Here is a 19,194-nt window from a genome sequence, read left to right as displayed (position 1 = left end):
TAGGGAATAACCATAAAATGCATCCCACCTAGGCACAAGTGCCCTCAGGTGATCCTCCTGGGGCTCTGGACCCCCTGCTCAGGCAGAGATGTCCACCCTAATGCCCATGTGCACTTGGTCAGACCAGAGCAGAAGGGATAGATCAGATTATGCTTGGCATGGGCAAAAGTGGAGCCCAGCCTTGAACTTCCTCTCCTGGGCACTAATGCTCTTCTTGGGCACCCGGTTTGGGGACCTCTTCTGCAGAAAGTGGGGTGTGTTTTGTTAAAAGTTTGGCTGTCCTTCGGGCATTAATCATGGGTCTAAAAGCGTTTATTAATGCCCTGTTGATGGGTAACTGTGAAGCACTGCTGCCCCCAACTTTTGCGATATGCAAACAGTGGTGATTAAGCACCAGATTAAACATCTTCATGAATATTTAAAAGGCTGGTTTTGAAAGTTTCCTGTCCTTTTACACTAATAGCCCCATTAAAACCTGTTTACAAGCCAGTCATGAGAGTAACTGTGTGCACTTAAAACACAAGAGAGTTCCCCTAGAGGAGTACTTTAACCACGTGAGAATGGCAGCTGATCAATAGGGATCTTAAAGTAAGACTGTCTGCCTAAACCCAGTGGAAACAACCCCTACAATATAGATATAAAGAGCTGGCAAGTGCCCAACTGGTTAATTAGGGAGGCAAAATGGTAATAATAACAACAATATTTGCTTGAAGGTCCAGCTGCCCCAGTCCTGGGTGTCTGGCTGCCACGGGACTTCTCAGAAGCTGCCTTAAAGATGCTAAGGGCAGCCAGGAAAAGGCCAAGGAAAGTTTTAAATATACTTAACAGCTTTGTGTTTCCTGGACCTCCTTATCTGCTACACACTCTGACTGCACACAGGCAGCGCATACAATGGGAATGCAGATACCATATGATATCTATTCATAATTAATGCAATCACATGCTAAGTTGAAGTATGGTAAAATAAATACAAGTCTTACACATGTAGGGTGCATATCCATAATAGAAGAGGTGGGAACATTCAATCAATGTAAAGCCAGAATTTAAATCTGAGCCCTCTATGATGGAGTTGGACTACCCTCCATTACTCACCATACGTTATATTACAATCACTTCACTGCCTTGTTCTGAGTTAAGAGGCCATGCAGCAGAAGGTGTTTACGTTCAGCATGGGAGGTAAGTGCTTAAATGCTGTGAAAGAAATCGGCCTTTGTGTCTGTTCGGGTACTAAAGAGAGCACTGGAAATAAAACTATTGACATCAGTGGGCTTTGGATTAGGCTCCTGCTGTGTTATTAAGTGAATTATTAATTATTAATAATAACATAACAGAAATCACATGTTGCCTTATTCAACCATTCAATTTTGCCTTATGTGGGGGTTTTTGAAAATATAGTCGCTGAGTTTAAATACAAGTGTGGATTGATTGCTCAGCCTCCTTACTCATTGCCAAGGAGAGAGTATGCTTACATATGGGTGTCCAGTTTTAAATGAATATTGATTGACTGAAATTCATGCCGTCTGCTTCACTTTAACTGTTTGGCAAAACTAGAGATGTCAATAAAACCGGATTGAATTTTGAATGGTATTAAAACTTTCTGGAGCCAAGGTAATCATGATGGAAAAGGTAATAAACGGCTGGAGACCTTATGGAGCACTTCCTACTGCTGTGAAGCCCTCTGGGGTTAGGGGTGTTTAGACCCAATGTTAAAAGATCAGTAGAGCTGCTAATGGTCTCATTGTTTCCTTGGCTGCAGCAAATATAAATAGGCAAAGTAGATATTCTGACGTACCTTCCTAAAATGGCCAAAGGACTGCATTCATAATGTTTCTATGGATAATGAGATTTGGGAAAGTGCCACTTCAAGCAAGAGGCAGCTGACTGTATGTCAAGGAGATCTTTGGGTTCAATCCCATGGGACTGGCAATTGCCTGTCCTGGCTCCCCATGGGGGACACCTATCTGCTTTATCTGCAGGAGAAGTGACATTTGGCAGAGTAGGAAGCAAAGAGCATCGGGAAGGCAGGGAGGGTCTCACCATGTAGTATCATGGGTTTAGTTCCTGGGACAGGAATTCATGGGGTAGGAGCACAGCGCATTTTTCAACCATCTGCATCCTCACCATATCCCAGTGTTCCTGCAACATTTATTGCACTTTTTTGCTTATTTATGATCATTATTACTTACTTAACGCACTTGTTAGTACCCTTGTTAGTGCGAACGAAGTGCAGTAGAATTAAACCACTAAACTCTTCCAATTCTTATCCTATTTCTAAGTGGTTCCTTTGAGGATTTGTGCTATATGAATTCATATCCACCAAATTTAGCCATGTGAAGGTCAGGCTGTGTAATCCAGCAGCTATCCAGACACCAGAGGTGCCTATTCCTGCCCTACAATGATGAACTCACAGCACTTAGGTTTGCTCTAGGAAGAACTTGGGCAAATAATACAAAGAAAGTTAAATCCACTTGCATGGCTTACATGAGACTGTGCATAGCAGCTGGTAGCAAAGCAAGGAGCTAAATCAGACTGCCTTGCAGGTTTGATGTGTACCCCAATCCTGGCCAAGGACTTCAACCATCCACCCCAGTTTTGGGCTAAAACTGTGAAAATAGACAACACCACTGTAACCCAGCAAGGCCAGGCTCAAAGTATGGTGCCCTGCTGTACAAAAAGCATCAGGGTTGATGATGGCTTGAAGGTACCTCTTCAAAAACCCCTCTTGCATCTTCTCTGCAGCAGCTTTTTCCTGGGAATTGGACTGTGACTTAATAAAATAACACCAGGAAAGCCAGTCCATACTGTCTTTGCATTTCTACTGCTGCAGAGCTGCCAAAACTAGTGTCCGTGTTTATTACCTACCAATTAATTAACAATCACAAATGAAAGCAGATGGGAAACACTTTAATTCCTAGGCCAAACTAATCTGCAATGGTACTCCTTTGAAATTAGTTACACTGTGAAATAAAAAGCCTTATTTAAGTTATCTAATATAGGGACTTAACATGCTCACAGGGATAACTTAGGGACAAATCCTTTTTTTATTTTTTTCTAATGTCAAAAGCAGCTGAAGATATTTTTAAGCCCTTTCTCTGCATTCCTCTGTTGTGATGAGGAGCACTCATCTTGTACAGATAGCAAATTATGTTCTCTCTGAAACATTTCACTATTCAAGATTCTAAGGTGACCCTGCAAGTAAAAGGAAGCTAAACCATGACAGAGGAGCCGGAATGGGAGGCAGGGGGAGAGGAGATAGAAGATGGAAATTAAACTAATTGCGTAAAAACTCTCTTTCCCTTAACATTATAACTACCTCACTGAAGTCCTAGGTTACAGAAATGTCAAAATTATAATTACTGGGGGGTGGCAATAACAAAAGAAAGAGCAACATAGTGATAGGAGAAGAGACAATGGGTTCACACTTAAGTTCAAACTGAAACAGGGGAAATTCAGGTTAAGATATAAGGAAAAAGCTCTTTACTGTGAGAATGGTGAGGCCCTGGCACAAGTTGCCCAAAGAAATGGTAAATGCCCCATCCAAGGACAGGTTGGACAGAGCCTGGGGCAACAGGGTCTAGTGTAAGGCATCCCTGTCCATGGCAGGTGGGTTGGAACTAGATGATCTTAAGGTCCTTTCCAACTTTAACTATTCTAAGATTATAAGGTAGAAGTAGAGGAGACTAAGTAAGGTGATGGCAAGGTATAAGCCATCAGTTTACCTAGGTGAGTGATCTTAACCCCAGCTGAGAGGTGGTGTGGCATCAACAGCAGAAAGTGCTGTGGGTCTGAGAAAGGCTTGGACCTGGAGGAAAAGGGGTAGTAATGAGGGACTGAGTGACAGAGGTGGCTTTGAGAAAGGGATGAAGTTCCTGGGCTCCAGAGTAGGGAATATGAGATTTTGGAGCAGAAAGATAGGTGCATGAGGACAAAGGCTGGAGGGAACAGGCATTCTCACTGGACAGCTACCCAGCGAATTTTAACCATGACCATAATTTGGGGGTACCTGAGTTGAGAAACACTGCAGCTTCCACCCCACCACATCCCCTCTTTTGCTCCTCAAAAGCCTCATCTCTAACTGCTGGCCAGAAGGCTGTGAGGAAGGGGCTGTTCTAGATCTGTAGCACATGTACAGGGCAATCCTTGAAAATATGTCTGAATTGACAGACAGAAGGAAAAGTGGGGAAAGGTCCTACCAACATTTACATGCTTATCTATCAAAAGCGAACCCTGTTGTCCCTGTTGGCTTTTCTCTTGTGGTCTGAAAGCGAAGTTATTACTGCTGGTAGGTTGAAAAATGTGTCTTGATTGTCTGTATGATCTTATTGTCTGTATTTAGTAATAACACAGAGAAATAGATGGCCTCTGGCAGCAGAAAGTGGAGCTTTGTTCTTCTTTTTACCAGCAATCAACAGAACAGGCAGGAGCACCATGCCTGCATATCATGAGCGATGATCCTTCTCACTCCAGGCTCCTCAAGAGTGTCCACTATGGCAAAAATAAATAAATTTTGGGAATATACGAAGATGTAAACACAGGGATCTCACAGTGAAAGAGCTCAAAGGCACACACTGGTTCTTAAGGGACCAGAAACATACTTTGCCTGAGAATGATACTGAGTGGATGTGGTAGCATGGTACCTCTACAGACTGGAAAGTGTTGATACTAATATGAAACAACAGGAGGAAGCTGGATAACAAGAATAATAGCAGTGATACTAAGAAGCTGTATGATAATAATTGGACACAAGAATATCATGACTTTAAAGAAATCTTCATTTGTATGCATTTAGTAAGTCCAGGTGCTTTGAGAGAACTACCTTTTTTTGTGCTATTGAATGCTAATCATGGCTGAATGAGCTACATGAACTCTGTGCTTCATCCAAAGGCCAGGGCAGATGCACACTTGGTTTACAGTTAATAATGTGTTATTGAAATACGTTGAACTATTCCATATATAATTAAAATAACATTTTCCATATATAATCAAACCACATTTCATCACTGACATGGTATCCCCAAACTGCATGAAGTAGAAGGACAGGCTAGCATGATACAAAATTCTTCTTTTTTTTATCAAAAATACAAGATGAGTTGAATAAAGTTTTTGGTAGGTGTAAGTGCTATAAAATATGCTGCCACCTACCTTGAATATCTTCTGTGTCCATTATAGATTGACTCCAATGGGTAGATTCCAGGTGCCTAAATGGGACAAGCAGATAGGTAGGAGCATTTTCCTTTAAATGTTTATGAATCTGTGAAAGGAACAGATCAGAAGGTGGATTGATCTTATGGCCCCAACCCTGAAATTGGATTGTTCCAAGAGGTAAGTGCATAGGATCCACTCCCTAGATTGAGTTAACAGTAGAGACTGGAGGTTGTTCTTGACTTGCTTTCAGTGTCATGGGCCTTTTGGCTTGGGTTTTGACTAACAAGTAGCTGATTTTATGTAATGGTCTTTGTGTCCAAGTAGCTGATTTTATGTAATGGTCTGTGTGTCCAAGTAGCTGATTTTATGTAATGGTCTGTGTGTCCAAGTCACATACACACCTGTTGGACATCAGCAGTGTGGAACATCTGAAATGAGGTGAGGTATCCAGCTCTGTGGTTTGCTTTCATGATTCTTTCTTTGAAGTAGTTCTTCTCACTATGATATATGTATTTTTAAACTGACCTATAATATTTGTTGCCCAGGGAAGCTGTGGTTGCCCCATCCCTGTTCAAGTCTAGGTTGGACAGGGCTTGGAGCAACCTGCTCTAGTGGAAAGTGTCCCTGCCCATGGCAGGGGGATTGGACCTGGATGAGCTTTAAGGTCCTTTCCAACCCAAACCATTACATGATTCTATGATTCTATGAATATTCCCCAGAATTACTTTTAGAAGCAAAAAGACCCATTCATTTCAACGACTGTTGTAGCAGTCTCTGTATTAAGCTCCTGTAGACCACAGCACCATGAAAGCCAGTCCAAAGCTGTCCGCAGGTTAATACTTAGCACCTCTTTTACAGCACCTTTACAGTGCATGAAAGTAAAACTTGGATGACAAGGAGGAAAGACTGACAGTGACCAACTGCCCCAATGAGTCTGGAAACATCCATATAAAATCATGGAGTTACTACATGGTTTGTAAGTTCTTGGGAATCTTCCATTTTATGTAGTTTTTTAATTATGCTTTTAGGTATGATTGATTTTTTATTATTATTATTATTATTATTTCCAACTGCATTATGAAGAAGTGAGAGTGAAGCCTAAGATGCGAGAGAGTTTTTAACTCAACTACATTTTATAAAACCTCCCTGAGATGCTGGTAGATGAATGATACTCCCTAAGCACATTCGCACACATGCATCCTTTCCAGGTGCATAAATTGAGGCTTGAAGAAAAGGTCATATTTTTCCAACTTAGGTATGTCAACTGAGAAATCCCAGTCCAAAGCAGATTGATTTTCAGAAGTGCCCAGTCTGGACAGATGGGCAACAAACCAGATTACTCACAGGGTACTCTTGTTTGAGAGCTTATCTTTAAAATGTTGGTCTATAAATGGCTCTCTGCAAGGTCACACAATAATTCACTAAACTTCCAAGTTTCTGGGTGTCCTCAGGCATACCACTATACTTACCTCCCAAATATGGTTATTTGGGGAGTTATTTCCGTGATTCTTTTATTTCAGACCAAAACAGAAAACTCCAGGCTTGAATAATGAGCAGGTGCCTTCACCATAACTTAATTCAGCACTCAAAAGCATTTCCATTTGCTTGAGCTATTTGCTCCTGGCATGACAGCCTGGGACTTCGAGTATAAATGCCTGCTTGGAACAGACTGGGTTGACCTAGGGAATCTGACCTCAGATGTAGCAAAAGCTGCTCATAATACTGTTTAAGAAAAGCAACACAGGGATCTTTAACCCATGAGTCTTATAGCCACTGATTTCAGAAGGAAAACATATTTCCCTCAGTCTTTAAAATCACTGTTTAAAAAGAGCAGGTATCTTTTGTAGTTGTCTTAGATTCTGAAACAGCAACTAAACTACCTTGAAATGGCTTTTTTTAGGAGGAGAGAACTGATACTTCTCATGTCTACTCCAGTCCCTCTCCTTAATTCACCAGGTACCATTACAAGGGGAGGACAAATATCACGGTAATATTGCAACATGGCTTGCTACAGCCTTTATAAAATGGGTGAAATTTCCTCAGCCAGAAGAAGGAGCTTCTCCTTTTGAAGGACAGCATTGTGTTTGTAAATCTGTCCTGGATGGCTGGGCCCTGAGTGGACAAATTTCATATTTATCCTCATATTTCATCTTTGAAGGTGCAGTGCTGCCCTGCCTCACAACTGTCTGATCCCACTGTTCCTTTAACTCTCAATTTCTTTCACTTCAATAGGAGTCTCAGGTGCACAGATGAAAGGCTTTAGTGGATTAAACAAGTACAGCAAAAACATATGGAGAGTACACCCATAGTGTGCACATCTGTGACTCCACATACATGTGTACATGCACTTACATACAAAGAGGTACAGGGTGAGAAGAAACAGTAAAACACCCAGATAAATGTTTGGAAAAGGTTTCTTTCATGAAGTTGAGCTTCCTGCAGCAGCACAATGCATATATCCTTTATTCCTGCATTGTTTCTGTGCCGTGGTCAAAGAGTATTAGAGGATACATTCCTGTTCTAAATTACATCTGGGTAAATCTAGAGGAATTCCCCTGAGCCACGTTTACCTCTAAGATTTTGCCTACATGGGGACACTCAGGAAAATAACCCAAATTAGCTGAAGGTGAGAATTTAAAAGTGGATTAATTAAACTGCATGAAACCCCTGTGAAGGTTGTTCTTATTCAGAATTCAGGTGGTCTTCATTCAATTTAATTTCATTCACTTTGAAAATTAATTCAGATTAATTGTCCTAACAGTTTTTATGTACCTATTCTAGACTAACACTGGGGTAATAAAATGAATTGTAACCCACTGGTTTCAAGATGATTTTTAGATTTATACCAGGAGGCTCTGGAGAGAGATTGTCCCGTGTGTCCAGAAGCCAATGCTTTGCTAGTCAAGACAAAGGAGTGGGGGATGTTTCTGGACATAGATGACCAATATTCTTCTAGCTTTTCCAGCCAATTTGTTTAAGGATCTGGTAATAGAAAGGAAGTAACAATGGCAACACAGCAACAGGTTAAGTAGCACTGGTTTTGAGCCCTGAATAGGGAGCCCACAGACTTGCCTTCCCCCAGGGTTTGATCCTGCATTTATGGTATTCTTTTGGTTTTGGGGGAAGAAAGATAAAAAAATCCTTTGACATCAAGAGGAACAATATCCAAATCTCCTAATTCCCGACAATCCAATTTTGCAAGCCTGGAGCCAAATAAAAATCAAGACTACAGCAGAGAGGGCCTGCTATGTGAAAGAAAGAAGAACTGCTTGAAAGAGATAACTGCTCAAAATCTGCTCCCCAGAGGAGACTCTTATTAAAGGTTTCTTCTTGAGATGTCTGCCTAAAGGCTCCTTCAGAAGGGATTTAGTCGTTTATAACTCAGATTTGGAGTTTGAAGCCCCCTTTTTACTGCTAGGAGGTCCTGCCCCTGCTTCCTTCCACTGAGCTGAGGTTCAGGGACAGCAAAGGCACCGGGGTTCCCTTGGTAGCTCTGCCATACTGTGGGCAATGCCAGGAGCCCAGCCAAACGAGAGGATGGCAAAACGAAAAATCAGGGCTTCTGAATCTGTCTGGGATCAAAAAAAAACCCTACCCAAACGTGTTTGTGGAAGGTTTCTGGTAGGTTTATATGTCCTTCTCTGAAGCACCTGGCACTAGTGAAGATCAGACTGAACTGGCTCCTGCCTGCTAATCCTTTTGATTATTGAGGTTTCAAATGTCGAATATAGCTAAAAATAAAAAATAAATATATAAATAAAGGAAACTTTCAGTCTTTGTAGAAAAACAAATGCAACCTCCGGCATGTTTGAGCTGCGATAAAACGGTAACTATGCTCATTGTGCAAATAATAAAGGAGTAATGCAGGTGGGGTGGGATTTGGGAAGGGCTGAGGGGTGTCCGGCCTGGATCCCCTCAAAGCTGTCTCTCAGGCATTGCAATCTGAAAGAAAAAAAAAATGTTTTAATGCTTAATGGGAACGTCGCTGCGGAAGGAAACCTTAAATGCCCGCTCCGGCTCTGTGTCTCCGGGGCTCGGGGCCAGTGCGGCCGTCGGTGCTGGAGAGCTGAGCAGCAAAGCGAAAGGAAATCGGGATCTCCCCAGCCCGTTTTACCGCGGTGAGCAGCGGAGCAGCTGCCACATCGCAGCGCCAAGGCGCAGGGAGATGCTCACGGTGCCAGGGAGCCGGGCTTCCCACGGAAAACTTTGGCACGGGTGGGCTTTGTGGGGGATACTACCTCCAATACACACACCCCGGTCCCCAGGAGCCCCTACAGCTCCACAGGGTGGAGGGACAGGATCCAGCCCTGCAGACCCCTGATTTCACTCATCAATCCAAATTTGCTGCCCGGACAATTTGACCTGTTTCTTGGCCCAGATACGTTTCAAACGTTTTCTCAGTTAATTTATTTATTATTTTATTTTTAAAGACGGGGCGCAGGGGCTCCGCGGTCCCTAGAGCATCCCTTCTAAATTTGTCCAGCTTGTCCCTAAGGAAGAAGCTCCGGCTTGGGGGGTCCCAGGCATCCAGGGTTCTTCTCCTCAGCACCCTTGGGTCCCTTTCCCCGGCGAGGGGGTCCCACAGAGGCTGGACAACAGGTGACCCCATTTGGGGGTGCTGGAGCCCCTTTTGTAGGGAGGACGCCCAAAACTCTCCAGTCCCCCAATGCCTTGGGGTACGCACGCAGCGTAACTGCAGAGACTGCGGTGCTCCTCTCCTTACAGCCAGCTAAAGGCTGTTCTCTTAATGAATTACTAATGAGTTAAAATTGGACAGCCGGCTTAATTAAAGCGTAGAGGCAATGTGTTTACCACATTGTAATTGAACTCATTAGGGCTCCGGCTTTGTGTTTTTAAGCAGCAGCCTTGTTCCACACGTCGACTGATCTGCGGGAAGCGCTTTGCAGGGGACGGGGTATCTGCGGGAGTAGTGGAAGAGGGGGCTTTGAGGAGAGGTGGCTATGTCCCCCCATCCCTTTCTCTTGTGCTGGGGGGTGACTCCTCCTGCTGTCCCATAAAGCGTTCGCACGTTGGGGGTGCCCGCCTGGATACCTTTTAGGAGGGGGAAAAGCAAAGGAAAAATTGGGGGGAGGAGGTTTGGTGATCCACCCCTGCAACAGGGTTCCTTTCGCTCCGCTCCAGGCGGGAAGGTGGGTAGCTGGGTACTCCCCCTCCGCAGTCGTCGGTGCGGATCTGTCCCTGGGTAGCGGCGCGGCGGGGGGTGTCGCGGGTACCCCCCACCACCATCATCACTACCTCCCGCCTCCCCAGCGAGGGGAGGCGGCCGGGGAAGGGGGCGGCTTCCCCGCATAGCTTGCAGGGCGCTGCCTGGCTGCTAGAAGGCGTCCGAGTCCCGACCCACCCGCGGCACAGCCGCCGCGATACAAGCGGGAGCCAAACTTCCGCGCAGCGGAGCGACCGCGGACAGCGGCCCGGAGCCGGCCGCCCGCATCCTGCCCCGCGGCCCGGGGAGAGCCCATGGAGCTGGGGTGCTCAGGTAAGGTATGCGGCTTCGAGGGGGAACCCCGTGATTTGGCTGTATTCCTCCCCTCACGGGGTGAATAGCGATGCGGGCTGCTGTCGCGTTAGGTCGCCGGGTCGTGCTGTCCCTCGGGGTGCGGGGAAAGGTGGCTGCCCAGCGGAGGGTGGCTCCGGCCGAGGGGAGAGGTGCTCCGCGTAAGTTTGGGCTTCAGCGGAGGCAAGCGGCAATGTTTTGGAGAGGAGCGTCTCCTCGTTTCGGTTTCTCTTGTTTATATATATATATGTTTATATATACATATATATTCTGAGGTATTTTTGCTTCGAAATTACTAACTTAGGGTCGGGTTTGGAGCTCGGGGGGAAGGAGCGGGGCTGGCGAGTTCCCAGGGCCGGAGCAGAGACCTCCAAGCCACCCGGGGGCACAGGAGGGGGTGAGCGGACCTCTCCGCTCAGCACCGCTCCCGCGTCTCGCTCCGCGTCCTGCCGTCAACCGGGGAATGGAGGAGGCCGGAGAGGGGAAAACGTGGGGAAGCCCGGCCTCTCCCACCCGGTGCGATCCTCTTCGGGATGATATGGGAGAAGAGGTGGGATAAGAGGCGCACACCGGGCTGGAGGGAGGCGCCTCCGCTTTGACAGTGGCTCCGACGTTTAAAAGGTGGTGAAACAACAGATTTATTGAGGCTTTTTAAATTACTATTTCTTATCGGTTGCACCCCTAGGGCTTTGGGGGTCCGAGAGCTGGAGCCGAAGAGGTTAGCCCTCGGGAAAGCCCTTTCCCCTCCTCACTTCGAGCCTTTCCTCGACGGGTCCACTGCTTGTTGCACGGCTCCTGCTCATCGGCTGCCCCGAAGCAGGAGCCCGCCGCGGTCCACCAAACCCTTAAGAAACGCCTATATAGAAGCGTATCCATAGTAGAATACGCTCCGCGAAAATGGAGCCACTTTTTTAAATATAATCCTGAAATTAAGGTGAAGGGAGGACGGGGGTGAGAGAGATGTGATGGTGGGAGAGGAAAGAAGTTGCGTTTGGGTGTAGGGAGGGAGAAGGTGACAAGGCAGACCCCCGAAGCGGGGTAATGTGAACAGAGTGCAGGAGCATAAAAGCCAAACAATCCCAATCCCCATAGGTTGTTTATTCCTCATAAAATACAACTCTACATAGCAGGAAGTTACTGCAAACATTTATCAATAATGAATGAATCTCCTGTAATAAAATACTCGCATAATTAGCTACAGTCAAGTACGTGCATTACGCCAAGGCTTTTGCAACTCTTTGTTGAAAATCCGACTTAGATAAATCCTCTCAAACAACCTTTTAGGAATAAAACATATATATAAATAAAAAAGGAGCAAACCACCACACACCATTTTTCTTTTTATGCCTTAAAAAAAAAAAAAAAAACAAAAACAAAAAACAAAACACCAAACACAACAACCCAAACTATAACTACTCCTGAAATATAACAGAAAATTATTTGGTGGATTCAGAAGAGTCATTAACACTCAGCTTTAAGTGAATGTTAACAGTAAATAAAGAAATCTCTTGATTGTAATAGTTGCAACAAAGCAATAATAAACCAGTAGGTGGTCATCAGCAATGATAAATGTATCATTATTACTGCGTGTTGGGGAACAGGGTTTGGAAAGTACTTCAGACTTTTTAGTGGCAAGCTTGGTGGCAATTCGTTTCTTAGCCTGGGAAAAAGGAGGGGAGGTGGGGGAAAGCCATATAATTTTATACACAATTTAGGTGAAAATAAATTTAAATCTGTATATTACATTTTTAATTTCAAGATAGTAATTAAAGCTGGTTCATTACACCTCCTCTGAAAGTCTCAGCGCTCATCTTAATTGCTTGTTTGTACAATCTGCTTTCTAAGACACCCAAGGTTACTGGGTTCTGAAGGAGGCGAAACGGAATTATTTACTGACGTGGTGACTCTTCGCCCGATGGCGTCACGCTTGTCTCAGAAGTTTGGGCTCCATGGTCCTCACCACAGCACGGCCGGGGACCTCGTTTCTCCCCCTGGGGAAGTCTGTTGCTCGTTTAAATACTTCGGAGCAGGCACGTTTCTGATGAGGATGTTCAGGGTGCTTTAATTTATGCGTTTGAAAGGAAAAATCGATAACAGAGGTGTTTGTCGTTTGGGGTTTTTATTTTCCTTTCCTATCCCGCTAACCCCATTTAAACTAAGATATCTCCATTTAAACTTGAGGCTCTTCTCCTCTCACCTCCCCCCCCCCCCCCAAATCCCCAAGCAGGACAAACATAAGCACCCTCCCGTTTTTAGCATTTACAGGCGAGTTATGGAGCACCTACCTCCTCCTGGCTGTCAGTCCCTTCCCGTACGATGAAATAAAATCGCAAATGGCCTTTATTTTTAATGGTTTTTGGTTCTGTTTCTATTCGGGAGGGTGATGCCTGGGGAACATCATACCCTGCGGCGGGGGTATCCGCATCTCCTGTCTAAGGTCTGCACGTACCTTCGGCGAGGACCACCTCGGGTTTGGATGTCTCGGAACATATTAAATGGAGAAGTTCAGAGAGCTCCCTCAGACAAAAGATGCTGATTCCTTCCCTTCAAGCCGCCGTGCTGGTTTTCCCGGAGGGATATCAAACTACCCAGAAATGCCCCATCCCTAAACTCTCCCGGTGCCTTTCGAGAGCCAGGAGAAGATCACATTGAGTCTTTCCCTCTCCCGTTATTATGATTACAGATGCATCTTTTGAGGCGTCCTCTTGCCACTGGAAAGAAAAAAAACAACCAACCAACCCTCCTCGAGAGATGTCTGCCCTTTTGTTGTGTCTAGCTGGGTTATTCAGGAGCAGAGACAAAAGCCCGAAGTGATGTGATCTAAATGAGCTCCGGGGTTTTCCAGATGGGACCACCTCTATTCCAAATGCCCTGTCTTCTTTCTGCTCAATATAATAAACCGGGATTAATATACATACACGAGAGTTTCTCTCTGGACCAAGCAGCGCAAGCGAAATCTACCCACAAGTATTTTTAAAACCTCCTTCGCTGCCTAAAATTTGTTCAGTGAAGCGGTTTTATAATGTGCAACGGCACCTTGTGTGTAGGGTACTTAACGCTGCTGCGAGTTTCAATGGGATGTGGAGAGGCGGGAGAAGGACATGTGTACGCGCTGGGGGTGGTTTTCTTTGTGGTTTTCTAAACGCACGAAGGTTATCTCCCACCTTGTGGCCTCTCTGCCTCAATATTTAAGAGCTATGGAAGTAAATAAAGGCTGTGAGGGCTGTTTGGGGTGCTTGAAACTTGGCCGCTTTCCTCAGCTGTTCGTTTTCACACGAAGCAACTCGCAGCTACTGCTGTCTCCTTCCGCTCAGCCCTGGAGGGCAGAATCGCGATAGGGAAGGAAGAGGGGAAAAGGAGCCAGGACTATACGGTTTATCACTTCCAGGCTTCCGGGAGAAGTTTGTCCACCTTCCCCTCTCCTCTCTGAGGAGGTGACTCCAACCCAGGTGTTGTAAACGGCAACAGCAAATAACGAAATGAACGGGAGTAACTGGAAGCGGCAGCAGGACAGGAACCCAGGTCTGCACCTACCGGGGCCATGAATGCAGACACCCCACCTCAACTCGGGATTCCCTCCCGCCCCTTGCCTGGGCTCCAGTCGAACCGCGGACACCACGATGGGGTCAGCCGCTGCCGGAGCAGCCCCGCGGGCCTTGCCCACTTGGGGGTCACCTCTGGGAGCTGCCTGGCCCCTGGGTGAACCAGGCTTTCCTTGGCAGCTCATCCCACCTGCCCATACTGGGGTCATGCTACCTATTAGGTTTCCCAATAGGCTTAAGTAGGGGAAAAAGTAGAGAACGGTGCGCTCTTGCCCCACTTCTCTAAGGTGCTGGTGAGGGTCAGTCTCTGTTCCCGCTTTGGAGAGTTCCACCGAGCCAAGGCCACTCGGTGTGGTTGTGGGCAGTGGTTCTGCACCCTCTCCCTTCCATTGGAATGTGTACACCCAGTCCCCATGGTGACTATTCCCCTATGCGTGAAATTGAGGAAGATCCTCAAGTTTCTCAACGGAATTCATGGGGGTCAATAGCACCGAGCACGTGAAGAAACACTTTTATTTTGCTTTTCGTTTACTCATCACGAAATAAACCGCCGTCGTTGGCTAAGGACTCCCTCGTACCAGTCGCGCTTTTTCAGTCTCTCCCAGGCTGCTTCGCTGAAAGCGCTTTACAGAACCCGCTTAGCTCTTTCGCATCTCATCCCTTTTGCCTCCTGCATCCGCTTTTCCTTCTCTTCCGACACCGGGCTTAGGGCTTGAGGCGAGATTGTCCATCCCTGGCTCTCCCGGGAACCATGGGGGAAAAAGCCACCGGTGACTGAGAGATGGGGAGCGGCAGCTGCGGGGATGCAGGGACCGCGAGCCCTCAAGAACAGGCAGCTTGTCCCCAAAATCCACCCCTAGTACCCGGTCCCACGTTCCTCCTGGTGCCGACCAGGAAGCGAAGACAGGAGGGGAGATTTTCTCCGTGGTGTGGTAATAGATCATACAATGTGTGACACGGGTTTAACCAATAAAACAATTTGAATCAATTAGCCGGCGGAGGAGAGTTTTGAAGTGTAAAATTCATGTCAGTCTGGCTAGGAAGCATTGATTAAAATGTCACCAACGCGAGGCTTATAGCTCTTGCTCACACGAAAGCAGCAGGCTCCGTGCAGGAGACGAGAGAAGTAGGAGGGAGGGGGAAAGGGGAAGTCCCCGTGTGACAGTGGCGGCACGGGGGCGAGCAAAGGTTTAATCAGAAGTGACAGAAGTAATAAGGAGAGGTGTGATTTATTTTATTATTTTTTTTTGTCTTTATTATTTCAAAGTTAGCAGCGACCCGAGCGAACCGGGGGGCTCCGTTTCGCTACTAGGGGTGAAAGTGGACAGAGTCTGTGAGCTTTAGCGTTGATGTGTTGTGAAAGGTCGGTGCGGAGATTTTTTCCTGGATCTGTGGTGCCCGGGAAGAAAAAACAAGGGGAGAGGTGCGGGAAACGGAAGGAAGAACACAAAAAGCCCCTCAAACACCAGTTTTTGAAGCCAAGTGTCCAGGAAGGTTTGGTATTGGGCGTAAAAAGAGAGATGGAATCATCTAAACAACGACAAAAATCAGAGAGGTATCAGGAACACTGGCGCTCCAGATGTTCTCCCGTTTTTAGCTAGAACCGAGTTTTTCGCTCTCTTGATCCCGTTTTTCAGCCAGTTCCGCAGTTCTGCCCTTTGGAAAGGTGCGGAGTTAAGGGGGTTTGGCCTCCCCGCTCCTTGCTGCCGGCCCCATCCTCACCCCGCATTGCGCGGAGCAGAGCCCCACCAGGTTAACGGTGCTTTTGGGGGGTAGATAGTGGGAAAATCTACTTTTCCCCCTCAATTCCTTGCGGAAAAGGCAGGCAGACGTGGCCACCCCGCTACGGACTTTTGATACGATCTTTTTCCATCCTTAATACGGGGCATAAAGCAATTAGGGAAAAACTGTATCTCCGCTGTGTTGCTCTTCATGGGAATAAGAACCTGGGACCGGGTCCTTCTGCAAGTGGGACTGGAGAATCACTTGGTATATTTGGGAAGGGAAATGCGGTTCGCAGCAGTTGTTTGTGCCCGCGAGGACACGGCTGTGGCGTGAAATCAACTTTTTTTTTTCCCTTTCTCCCTCCTCCCCCTTCCCTTCGCCCACAATTTCGTATACCCCCGTTAAAAATTATCGTTTACGAAAAGGTGCTAAAAGGGGTTTAGGTCTAGTATACCCAGTTATTTGGAAGCGACTCGGTTCAGACCTGCGGAGTTGGGTGAAGGAGGAGGAAGGGGAAAATGGGAAAACAGGGGGAAAAGGGGGGAAAAGGGGGGGAAAAGGGGAAAGAGGGAAAAAAGAGGTAAAGAGGGAAAAGAGAAGAGAAAAAGGGTAAAAAGGGGAAAGAGGAAAACGGAAAGAGGAAAAAAAGAGAAAAAGGAAGAAAAGGGGAAAGAACAAAAGGGAAAAGGCGGAAAAGAGGGGAAAATCAAGAAAAAAAAATAAGGAGAGGAAGAGGGATATAAAGAAAACCCCAAAGTGCATCCTACTTTCAACTGTTCCGTTCCCTCGCCGGGGACCGGGGCAGGGTGGGAGCGGTACAGCGCTCGGGGGCCCCGTCCCCCGACGGGACGTCCGCATCCCTCTCGGTGCGGGGGGGATGGGAAAGGAGGGTTTCGGGAGCACCCCCCCCCGCCAACCCCTCTTTCCTCGCCCTCCCGGTTGGGGGGGAGAGCACGGTGGGGCCCGGCCCCCCCGTTCCCGCCCCGCTGACGTCACCGTGCCCACGGGGGGGCGCGCCCAGCGAGCCGCGGAGGTTCCGCACCCGCAGCCACTGCCGTATGCGTTGCACCGAAGGCCGGGCTGCGGCTGTCGCGCTGCTCCGCGGCGGGGGGCTCGGGGATGCACCTCCCTCCCGGCTGCCGGCACGGCTGGAGGAGGGTCCGGCGGCGGCACGGATAGAGCGCGGCAGCGGAGGTAACGGGCGACGCGCGGGGAGGATGCGCTGAGAGCCGCGGAGAGCAGAGAAACTTTTCCTCGTTCCCCTTCCGCGCTTTGCCCGCGGTTACCGCCGAAGAGCAGCGGCTGGGGCAGCGACGGGCTTCCAGGACGGGGAGGCTAACCCACGGCTCGGGGGCGTGTTTCGGGATGAACCGTGGGTTGGGGCATCTTCCTAACGGGAGGGGGCGGTCCGCTCATTTACCGTCATCTCTGCACCTGCAGTGGGATGCGTACGTCGGAGACCCGGTACGGCCGGGGAGGGAGGTCCGCGGGGACCGCGGTCGCTCCGGTGGCGCTTCCCCACACCGGGAGACTCGTGGGGCTGGGGTGGGTAGTGCTTGCGGAGGGTCCCCCCAGTCCCCGGGAGGTCCCGTCTGACGGCGCTGTGTCTCTCTCCTCCCTCCCCACCCGCAGCTGGCGCAGAATAGCCCCCTAGGTGCTGAGACGATGGCGAGCAGCCCGCTGCCCGGCCCCACCGACATCTTGCTGCCGTCGCCGTCCAGCGCGTACCCACCGGAGTCCATGAACCAGCCGAGAGCCGGCCACGCCACTATGAAGCCCAACCAGGTGGGGCAGGTGATCCTCTACGGCATCCCCATCGTCTCCCTGGTCATCGACGGGCAAGAGCGGTTGTGCCTGGCGCAGATCTCCAACACCCTCCTCAAAAACTTTAGCTACAACGAAATCCACAATCGTCGGGTGGCCCTGGGCATCACCTGCGTGCAATGCACGCCGGTGCAGCTGGAGATCCTTCGCCGGGCGGGGGCCATGCCTATCTCCTCCCGCCGCTGCGGCATGATCACCAAGAGGGAAGCAGAGCGGCTCTGCAAGTCGTTCCTGGGGGAGAACCGGCCCCCCAAATTGCCGGATAACTTCGCCTTCGACGTGTCCCATGAGTGCGCCTGGGGCTGCCGCGGTAGCTTCATCCCGGCCCGCTACAACAGCTCCCGGGCCAAGTGCATCAAGTGCAGCTACTGCAGCATGTACTTCTCCCCCAACAAGTTCATCTTCCACTCCCACCGCACGCCGGACGCCAAGTACACCCAGCCCGACGCCGCCAACTTCAACTCCTGGCGCCGCCACCTGAAGCTCACCGACAAAAGCCCCCAGGACGAGCTGGTCTTCGCCTGGGAGGATGTCAAGGCCATGTTCAACGGCGGCAGCCGCAAGCGGGCCCTGCCGCCCGCACCGCCGGCCCCCGCCGCCGCTGCCCCCGCCGCCTGCCACCCGCTGGGCTCAGTGAAGGCGGCGGCCGCCGTGGTGGGCGGCGGGTTGCTGAGCCCGCATCTCCTGGCCGCCCCGCCGGAGCTGCACCAGAAACGTCCGCGCTTCGAGGAGGATGAGGAGCTGCAAGAAGCCGTGGCGGCGGCGGCGCACGGCGGGAAGAGCCCACGGAGCTACCCGGTCATCCCGGTGCCGAGCAAGGGCTCCTTCGGCGGCGTGCTCCAGAAGTTCCCGGGCTGCGGGGGGCTCTTCCCGCACCCCTACGGCTTCCCCGCCGCCGCCTTCGGCCTCTGCCATAAGAAGGAAGAAGGCGGTGGCAGCGGGGCCGATGCCCTCGGCGGGGCGGCAGCGCACAAAGCCGGTGGGGCAGCTGCGGGCGGCGGCCTCTCGGGGCTCTTTTGGCCGGGTAGAAAGGACGCCGCCTTCTACCCGCCCTTCTGCATGTTCTGGCCGCCCCGTACTCCGGGCGGGCTGCCGGTGCCTACATACCTGCAGCCGCCGCCGCAGCCCCCCGGTGCGCTGGGCTGCTCCCTAGGAGACGGGGCCGGCCTGCTGCGACAGGCCTTCCTGGACCTGTCGGAGCCCGGCGGTGAGGCGGGGAGCGCGGGACTGGGCACCGGGGCGCCGGGGATGGGCACCCCGCCAGCCGCCGCCCCCCCGCCCGCCGCTGCCGCCGCCGCCAGGGACCCGCTGTTCGAGTCGCCCCCTGGCGGCGGCGCGGAGCCCGCCTCTCCCTCCGCCTCCGAGGGGACCGGCGGCGGCGGCGGACGGGTCCCCGCGCACCATCCGCACCTGCTGGAAGCGGCGGGCGGGCGCAAGGGGGGC

At 49.5% G+C, this 19,194-nt stretch overlaps 1 protein-coding gene across 2 annotated transcripts in view; it reads left to right on the top strand.

Annotated features, from left to right (window-relative positions):
• The first annotated feature begins 10,426 nt into the window (after positions 1-10,426).
• The window catches only part of SKOR2 (SKI family transcriptional corepressor 2), a 34,866-nt gene continuing 26,098 nt past the window's right edge, over positions 10,427-19,194 (top strand). Inside the window, exons 1-2 of one of the 2 annotated variants that reach the window (XM_061362297.1) lie at positions 10,427-10,642; positions 17,560-19,194. The exon at positions 17,560-19,194 is cut by the window's right edge and continues 591 nt beyond it. In XM_061362297.1, coding sequence (XP_061218281.1) covers positions 17,593-19,194 — 1,602 coding nt within the window. In that variant the 5' untranslated portion in view covers positions 10,427-10,642; positions 17,560-17,592. Of the gene's footprint in view, positions 10,643-16,788; positions 17,122-17,559 lie in introns of those variants that run through there. The other variant, XM_061362296.1, reaches the window with a different exon arrangement.

This window comes from Neopsephotus bourkii, unplaced genomic scaffold (assembly GCF_033783945.1).
Source record: "Neopsephotus bourkii isolate Nb327-2 ecotype Australia unplaced genomic scaffold, CSIRO-AGI_Nbou_v1 NB_1113, whole genome shotgun sequence".
Taxonomy (NCBI): domain Eukaryota; kingdom Metazoa; phylum Chordata; class Aves; order Psittaciformes; family Psittacidae; genus Neopsephotus; species Neopsephotus bourkii.
The sequence above is the reverse complement of the archived record's forward strand: the minus strand, read 5'-3'. Positions and strand labels throughout refer to the sequence as shown.